Source organism: Eurypyga helias, unplaced genomic scaffold (assembly GCF_000690775.1).
Source record: "Eurypyga helias isolate BGI_N326 unplaced genomic scaffold, ASM69077v1 scaffold43662, whole genome shotgun sequence".
NCBI classification, from domain to species: domain Eukaryota; kingdom Metazoa; phylum Chordata; class Aves; order Eurypygiformes; family Eurypygidae; genus Eurypyga; species Eurypyga helias.
The window spans coordinates 1-9,877 of NW_010236155.1; the positions used below are offsets into that span (position 1 = coordinate 1).

Genomic DNA, 9,877 nt, shown 5'->3' on the forward strand with positions numbered 1-9,877 from the left:
AAAGCTGGCCAGCAGCTGGGGAGCTTCGTGGTGCTCTCAGGAGGAAACCACTCCAGCCTTGGGGAACAGCTAGACCCCTCTGAGCCACCTCCCACCCCGGACTTCTGCAGGGGCTACTTTGATGTGATGGGGCAGTGGGACCCCCCCTTTAACTGCAGCTCGGGGGAGTTCATCTTCTGCTGCGGCACTTGTGGCTTCAGGTTTTGCTGCAAGTTCAAGAAGACAAGGCTGGATCAAAGCACCTGCACAAACTATGAGACACCGTTGTGGATGAACACTGGGAAGCCTCCTTCCCGCATAGATGACCCTCTGCACGACCCTACCAGGGATAAAACCAACCTCATTGTCTACATCATCTGTGGGGTTGTGGCAATCATGGTGCTGGTGGGGATCTTCACCAAACTAGGGCTGGAGAAGGCACACAGACCCCAGCGGGAGCACATGTCCAGGTAAGGTTGAGTGCCAGGCAGCAGGGTCCCCTTCCCCCCCCTGTCTCCCTCCCTGCCCCCCTCATGAGGAGCCCATGTGTTCCTGCTAAACAAACAACTCCTGCCAGGCAGGCTGCATTCCCCTGCAAGGCAACCAAGAGAGACCAACTTTAGAGAGCAGGGCTGCTGTGGTTCCCCAAGCCCAGGTTATCAAAGTACATGCATATTGAGGAAGACTAGAAATAATTGTGGAGTCTGCACAGTCCATTTTTATCTGCAGTGTCTGACCCTCTCCCCAGCAAGATCCAGCAAGTGTTTCCAGATATACTGTGCATGAATAGGAAAACAAAAAAATCCTGAAACCAGCAACACTGAATTATAGAAAGCCTGATGGGTTCCCTCTATCAACTGCTTCAAAGCTCGGAAAATGTTTTTGCTTCTCAACAGAAGGATGTAAACAAATGTCATCTCACCCTCCCTCTCCAGCTGCAAAATGGTTTTGGCAGGACCTTCCCTACTCCCCCAGCCCTTGCAAGTGTGTGAGCTATTTGTAAAATTTCTAAGCTGTGAAAATGAGCCAGGGTGGAAGGGAAGAGTGAGGCACAAAAAAGAAAGGCTATTATAGAATTTCTTAACATTTTTTTTCAGTTACTGCTGAGAGGTAAAAAATGGAATATGAAAGTCTTGTCTCATCCATATATGTGTGTGTTTTACTCCGTATCCACAGTGTAATGGCTGAGTTATATCAAAGAGAACCTCCCCCACCTAGAGTTAGGCATGCTGTGTACTGTCTACTCCAGATTCTGGCTGCCTAGTGGTGGATAGGCAGGTGGGCAACTCAGGACAGAGCCCAGTGGCTTTAGCAACACATTCCAAACCCAGATTGTCACAGCAGTTCAAAATCAAGGCATAACACATTTGTCAAGTTTGCAGTCTGTCTGATTCTTTATGCTAATCCCAGGCACATGAAAGTAAAGCAGATGGGGGAAAGGCATTAAAAAAGGCAAACAGCTCCATTAAAGAGTCTAAATAGATTCCAGCATATTGGGCAACTTCAGTGATGAAACGCAATTAAGACAATACCTTCTACTGGACAAAGTGTGGCAAAAAGATACTTCTTGCCCTGATTGGTAATAGTGTAGTTCACACTCTTTAAAGCATGGATGAAGAGTCATCCTTTGAAAGGCAGTCCAAGAGATCAACTCAACACCTGGAGCCTTATTTTTAACTGAAGTTTCTGCATGACTTTTTGATTATCTGCTTATCCTGAATTGAACAAAGAAAGCCACAAAAACACTCCTGAAAATGCATCACCAGTTCACCAGCAATTATTTGCTATTTATAAACTGGCTGATATGGATACGCTTTTACTACTGAAGAACAAAGCACACTGCAGAAATTTTAGTCAACTTAACATTGTGTGTTAGTGATACTTCTGCAAAGATGTTTTTTGCTGAGGAAGGTATAATAATCCTTGAATATGCTCAACTACTAAATTGAGAAAAAGAATACATAGGTCCCAATTTATTTTTAAAATCTTACTCTCAAACTACAGAGCTTGCTTGGAAAAAAGCTCTCCCTTGCTTCAGCCTCTTTCTGTAGTGTCCTGATGCAGGCAAAAGGGCAGGGCTTGTAAGAGTTACAAAAACCAGGATGGAGTGAAGTTATAGCCATCCTTGCTTATATATGACTTAAATAGCAAATATTTTTACCAGTAGAAATAGGACCTATCTGAAGTACAGGTGTGAAGTATTCTGAAAGGATATTCTTCGTTTATGGAAATAGAATTATAGGGGATTGGAAAATCATTCTGAAATCCTTTAGTCATGTATGTATAAAGATTAGGTTTCTGAAGTGGTTCTTAGAAAAGGTTGTCTGTTACCCTGATTACTTAACAGGATCTGAGATGTTGTACTTTTCTTGCCATGAAAATGTTCAAGTCAGGATTATATAGAAACTTGGAAAGTCATGATCACATGGAAAAACAGTCACCCACTCAGTACACATAATAGCTAGTCATGTTCTGAAAAAGCAGTGAAAAAAAAAAAGTAGTTCTCACACTCCTATTACAGCTGTGGGGTGGGCTTACCATTGATCTGAAAAGGAATTAGGTTTGTAAATTGCTTCGGCAATCTAAAAATTTGTTCATCAAGTGAAGAATTGAAGTAACCTTTTTGTCCTCAAATGTGTTTAACTAAAATATTGCATCCTAGCTCATTTTACACTACTAATGTTCTGGGAAAGAAAGGCTGCAATGCTTAAGACATAAATAATTCATCTGTTTAAACAGTTAATAGGACAAACAATTAAAATAATATGTATCCTATATTCATCTTTACCTTCTTTTATAACACTCGTCACTACCATATTAAAAAAACAAAACAAAACACGTTTTATGTTATTTTTCTGTACTGAACCTTATTAATAAGCAAAAGTACTGAAAGAGTTAGGTAGGCCAAGCCAAAAGTACTAAGTGTTACTCCATTTTGGCTGGCAGCAAGGAACACACGGAGTCTGATTTGTCATCTACTTCCTTAGCTAACAGTGTCTCTTTCCCCTTCCCTAGCCAATGGCTACATGAAACAACTGAATTCTCTTAATTCCTACGAACAAATTCCCCTATGGAAGGGATGGTACTGCTTATCAAAACAGACTGTATAATGTAACCTGATCTTTTTTTATGAGAGCTAATTTTTTAAAAAAGTGAACAGAATACAACTATTGTAACATATATTTCTAAAAATATTTTAAAATATGAACAGAGACCTGACACATGGGAATAGGAACATTGTCTTGCTTATAAATAGGATATAAACTGTGCCAAGATTATTAATTCCTTGCATTATTTCATCTTGCAGTCAGTGGATCTGCTGTTGAAGACAGACACTGGTGTGTGTAAGAGTGGTACAATGTTAATAAAGGAAACTTCACAGGCTTGGCAAACATAGTTTCTGTACACTTGCCTTTCATTAGATTTTGTTTACTGCTATACCAAATGAAACCAAGAACACTCCATTAATTTCACTGAGTTTACCTGAAATATTTGACAATGAAAAAGTATCAGGAAAATGTATCTATTTAGTGAAAACAATCCATAGGAAAAAAATCTCTATTGGGAAGTCCATTTAGGAAAAAAGAATCAAAATTTGTCTTTTTTTAGAGAGCTTGTTACTTCCTTTTGTTTTGAGAAAAAAGGCCAAGTGTGGCACTGTTGACATTTTCTTTCTTGTTAGATCAGTGCTTTTCAGTAAAACACTCTTACTGTTGGCATGGTACTGTAAATTTGAAAGATGGAAATGGGGAGGGGAGTGCTGTATTAACTCTAAATGGCATATTTTACTTTAGATATCGTATAATAATACTTTGTTTACATCATTCTCCTAATTTTAAAATTTGTAACCTGACATTAAAAGGAGATAAATACTCCTTTCAGCTACAGTGTCCAAGAACTAATCCGTGATAGTAGTATCCAAATAGAGTAACTCCTCCTTTACACTCCTGCTTTCTAAGACAATAAGGGAATAAGATGGTCTGTTATCAGATATGGCAAAGGAATCAATGTGTCAATATTGTGCCTAAAAGGAAACAGAACTGATGTGCCTACTGAAGCAGATCTAGAAGCTCTGCAGGCATACGAGGGCAGCATGTTCTTGCTTCTTAAGACTACATCAATGGGGCTTCCAGGCTCCATCTTCTCTCTCGAAAAGGAGTAGAAAAGGGAAAACCTTTAATTCTGTTTCATGGAAAAGACTTTTGTGTAAATAAAACCACACCTTTGTCTTCTTCCCTAATCCTTGTGGAGAATGTGCAAACAAACCAAGAACCAAAAAGGCAATATTTACAATCATGCTTGTACGCTACAGCTCCTGTTTTTTGAAGCAGTGCTTCTGACAGTGTGTTAGCAGCTTTCCAAATATTATGAACCATCTGAGATCATCTTTCTTCCTTCACAATGTGCTGAGCTCATGAGTAGTCTTTTGTTGATTGTTCAAAAGGCATATACCTGGGGCCAAAAATAGTCTGACTTGCCAAAAATCCTGAATCTTGTGTGTGAAATTATTTCCCTTATGGGTTTTGACCTAGTTTTGGAGGCAAAATATGATAAGTGACCTTTCATGAAATAACCTGTGTTTCAGTTTCTTCAAGCTTGTGCCCATAAGGGAAATGCCTGGCTCCACATGCTTTATAACACCCGAAAATAACATTAGGTATCCAAAGAGAAAAATCTTATGGCAAGATAAATGCTGAAGTTTTGTGATACTTGGACAGCTGTGGGCCGTGAACTCCTGTGTAGGTAACATTTCTGCACTTTTGTAATACTGCAATCAATATCAATACACAGGACCTAATGATATCGTTATCTGATTAAAAGGTTCTCGTGTATTTTGCATTTCCTTAAGAAAAATCATTCAATATAGCAAAGCTGTAGATAAATACCCACTGTGTATATAATTTTTCAATGGGACCCACTCTGACAATTTCTTCAGATAATGGAAAAAACCTGTAGGATGATATTTAGGTGAGACAAGCACAATGGTATTATAACAGCCTGTTGGCCTATGTGGAATTTTTAAAAATAAACATCTGTTCAAAGACTTTGCCATGTACTGGGGCACAAACCTCCCTTTATCCATTTAATTATATGGGAAAACCCCTAAAAGAACAAAATGCAGGTACAGCATTTCGTTTGTAGTTCCCTGATACATTTTTAACTCTCTCTGACATCACTGGAAGATAAGGACAAGCTCTTGTTACATGAGCTATTCTGCCCTGAGAAGATTGTACAACTTTGACTAACACAGTGTAAACATAGGTGCTGTGTTGTTAAAAATAGAACTTGATGGTGAGTAGTTCTTTTATTCTTAATATAGTTGGACAGCTAATTCCTTAAAATCTCTTTGAAAAAATCCACCCTAAAATGGTAGAAAACTTAGTTGGCATTTTCACAGACAGGCACTAGTTAATCTGCTATCATACAGGGTGTTATTTAAAGTCTACAGTGAACAATATTTACCATCAGATTAAGGCCAATGAGGAAAGCATTTCTGAAAACCGTCTCTCACAAAGTTGGGAAATACTAATCCATGTATTACGAGATCTCAGAGTTTTAACTCCCACATTGGAGTTAGGAAATTTCATTTGCATTTCTTCCCTTCCCAGAAATATGACCAGCTGCTTCTGGAATTAGACTTAATATTGATGTCAATGATTTCCTTTGTATAGAGACATATCTGCATACATTGGCTAGATATTAATGGTTTTGGTCCTTACTTATTTTAAACTATGTTTTGCATATAATGCTCTCCTTTTGCATCATTTTCTACATACCTTTGTGAGATCTCTTCTATTGAATTTTTATTTTTCTGCTATGTAGGCCAGCTCTGCTATTTGTGCTGTATAAGCACTGCTTCAAATGGGAGCATTGCTCTAATACTATTAATCATTTGGTTACTGTCTTCTGACCTTTTACAGCATCAACAGAGCATTCTGTAACATGTTGATCACAGCTGTACCTAATATTTTAATAAACATAATGCTAGCCGTAAACACAATGAAACATCAGTATTGCTCAGCTGCATTCCAAAATGATGTTCCTGCAACCTGAAAGCAAGATCCAGCTCAGGATTCCTTTCTGTAGCTTAAATGAAGCTACTTTTTCATACTTAAAAGTATAGTGCTTCTTGATTGAGAAATCATCATGTCACAGAAGGACAGTGGAGGAGCTAGATGATACTTGCCATGGCTTTCACCAGTGAATGTGCTTATTTTTATTTATTAGTTTATAAACTAGTCTTTCTTGATACAGTATCTGGGACACTGTATATAATTCTGCAGAAAATTAAACTAAACTGGGCACAGTGCCCAGAAAATGCATCCATACCCTTAAAAAATAGCTCAAGGGATCTAAAAATTAAAAGTGGTAAACGAAAAAGAAGGCACATAATGGTCCGTGATGCAGTGACCTGCATAGAAAGCACTTTCCTTGAACCCTAAAGACACTGGTAACACACACCACAGCTTTCTTTTGCCTAAGGCAACAGCTTCTGCAGGTGGGCCAATTATATTGTACAGCACAGTAGCTCAGCAGGTAGCTTATACCTGAGGGCTAATCCTGCTCCTACAGAAGTCAGTGGTGAAACTCCACAGACAGAGTTAGATGTTGCCACGCTGAGAATTTCAGAGCCTAAACTTAGTCACCACCTCTGGATCCACATGGCTGGTGCAGGTCTGTGTGCTTGGTTAGCTGTACACCTAAAAATGGACTTACACTCGGCAGGATACTCGCCAGTGAAACCAGTCCTTAGGAAATACACCAGGGCAGGATGGATCTGTCTCTCTTTCAGATACAGTTACTGCCTGCAGCTCTGCAGAAAATGTCCACAACCAGCATCAGTTTGGGCCTGGCCTAACTGTTAGGAATCCTTTTGCTTGCTCCCTCTTTGCTAGCATAAAGCTTTCATCCTGTTTCTGAACTGGCTTCAAAGCTGCAAGAGTGTTTCTGTGCAGGCTTTGCTCCATCTTAATGACTAGGACACTCACAGAAGTTAGAAAATACATGTTTGATCTCCCCTTCCAGATGGGAAAAGCTCAAATCCCTGATCATGAAGAATGCTATGCCTACTGGAGTTCTACATGAAAATCAGGTGACCTTTCAACTTTGGTGACACTTCTGAATGAAAATGGCCAAGACCACTTGTGTTGTGTGGTGCTCTGAGCTAATGCATGTGTGAGAATTTGGTTTGACAGGCCCTGCTGGTAATCTAGGTGTGAAGGTAACTAGTTTGTGAAAGCTATAGACAGGTTCTAGGTGCTGAGGTGCCCAGCTTAACCAAGACGGCAGTGTTGCTCTTTGAGTCTGAAATGCTTGAACAACGTTCTTACAAAGCCAAGGCAGCTAAAGAACTTAACGTGTTTCTGTGTACTACTTCTAACACACTGTCTAAGACAACCTAAAAAGAGCCTTAGGTGCAAAGTCTCACAATGAATCTGATTCCCTGATTTTGCTATGAATGGAGATGGATTCTCCAGCAGCCTTTATGACAGACTGCTTCTCAAACTAAAACCCCTTGGAATATATTTGTAATGCCTTACCGAGTTTGCTACAACTTCATTTTGATTTTGTTTGGTTTTCAGAGCTCTTGCTGATGTTATGCGACCTCAAGGTCCTTGTACAACAGACCATATGGAAAGAGATCTAAACATTGTAGTACACGTGCAACATTATGAAAACATGGAGACGAGACCTCCTCCAAATAATTTACGTAAGTTGCATTATAATTCTCAATATCTGGAAAGCTGGCACTCAAATGAGCATTGTGAAACCAGTATTGCTGGATGTCAAATGAGGATCGACAGTACATGGGTTCTTGCAAATTAGAAATATTCTTTATTTCAGAATTAAAAATATTTAGGATTTCATAGTGCAAATAGTGCAAAACTTAGAGAAAGCAATTTTGAATAGAGAAATTAGTTATTATATTTATTTTACACTAGTTGTTTTGGTTGACTAATATTAGGTTTTTGTCTTTGTCTCCTCCTACCTGGTGTTTTTGCTCAGCTCATCGAGCTGTGCCTTATTCTATGTTTTGTTACATCAAAATACAAGCAGTTAAGCTTACAGCAAGATTTAGCAAGATGTTTCATAGGGCTGTAACATCCAATAAGAAAGTGGCCTCATTAAGCACTTACATCATCTCCACTGGTAAAATAGTTAAATACTTTCCAGGAGAGCATGGAGTTGTAGGTGGTTTTCACTTTTAGTTTCTTTTCTTTTTTTTTTTTTTTCTCTAAGGGAAAGGTGAGAGGAAGATTATTATTTTAAGTTTTAAATAAATTTTTTATTCTGTATATGCTATTACATGTTTATGTTATTGAAGGCAAGAAAAAGTGCACTTTGGAGTTTCAAATGAAATATGGTGACATTTCAAGTGGTTCTGAAGTCCCAGTCAGCTTATTTCTCACTCTTGTATCAGACCACAGTATGGATCTTTCTCATGCTCAAATGCATTTTCTTTTTGTGATGAACAGTACCACTGCAATTTTAATTTGCACATATATGTATGTATTTTATATTCATCAATATCTTATTTATATGTAAGTATACATGCATACAAATTATAGATAATGTATTTACGAATTCAACCTCAGTATATTTATAAAAGAAAAGGGTATCATTTAGGAAGGTTTAGATTGTTAGGCAGTGGATGGCTTTATTCTGTGCTGTTGATCAATGCAGATGTGCATTTTACTGCAAATATATGCTTTTACTGCATTGGTATGTGGATTTGGAAACATTTTTAGAGTGTATGCACTAGTCTTTTCCTTATCTTTCTGTAACTGTAGAAAGCAGAAGATTTGCCTATATTTAGACAAAGATTGAGTTTTATTTGGACTGCACTGTACAGTTATTGTGAGATTTTACCTCTTGCTTTCGGGGGAAAGGTGTAAAAACAATGGCAGAAAGAGCAGTTTCATATGCTTCATGCACCCCTGATACTTGTGGTAGAGGCTGACTGCGATTTCTTATGTGCATGGTTTTAGAGTAATAGGAGAGAATTAAAGCTGTGACCTCTAATAAGGATACCACGTATAGTGAAGTGTGACATCTAATCTGTCTGCACTGCTCTCCAGTAAAGTACTTCCACCTGGGCCTGTGCAGTTCTTCACTGCAGAGAGGGAAGTACATACATACTGCAGCATTACATCCCTAATTGTATAAAAACACATGGCTTCTGGAGGGGAACTTATGCTTCTTACTCAGTCAGAGGTGCTCTAGCCCCTCTGGAGCTGAGGTGGTGAACTTTTGAAGGTTTAAGGAAGGTGGGAATATGCACTATATGTCCTTTTGCTCTGTTTATTAGCTCTTCACTGATCTCTGATCCTTCCTGTGACCATGTTTTCAAGACGAAAGGTGGCAAAAGATAATGAAGTTAGGGTATAACCCTTATTTTCTCTCATATGTGAAATGTTTATTCAGAATCCCAGTTAATGAAGGAGACAGAAAGTAAAAAGCTGCTTACTGCCTTGATTGTATCTAGATTTTTGTAGTCATCACACTGAGATATTTTGCTTAAAAGTCTTTGTATTCTACAATATACGACATAACACAGCAGGTCTTTAAACTCGTTGTTTGGATTAGAATTCAGACTTAAGCCTTACTTCTATAAACTCTTGCATATAAATTCAACTCAGAGCCACATATTTACTGCATCAAGGAAGAAAAAAAAAAAGGCACATTTAATAGAGCCTTAGGATTGTGGCTTATGATGACCGCAGACATCCATACCACCTGTGTCTCAGAATTTGGCCCTCTGGCACAGATGGAAGAATGATATGTGAAACAGCTCTTGCACTATTGCAATTTATAACACAGAAGCACTACTGCTACTTTGGAGCTATGTAATCTACTGGGTAATGAATAGGGGCAGTCCCAAGACTGCTTCACATGC

The 9,877-nt window shown here is 38.6% G+C and overlaps 1 protein-coding gene across 1 annotated transcript; it reads left to right on the plus strand.

The window, feature by feature from the left end:
* Window positions 1–3: 3 nt before the first annotated feature.
* On the plus strand, window positions 4–7,690 carry SHISA8 (shisa family member 8; the record flags this gene model as incomplete). Its single annotated transcript, XM_010146991.1, has 2 exons — window positions 4–449; window positions 7,563–7,690. Coding segments are annotated over 2 exons (574 nt in total), but the record flags the coding sequence as incomplete, so codon positions are not given.
* Between the last annotated feature and the right edge of the window lie 2,187 nt (window positions 7,691–9,877).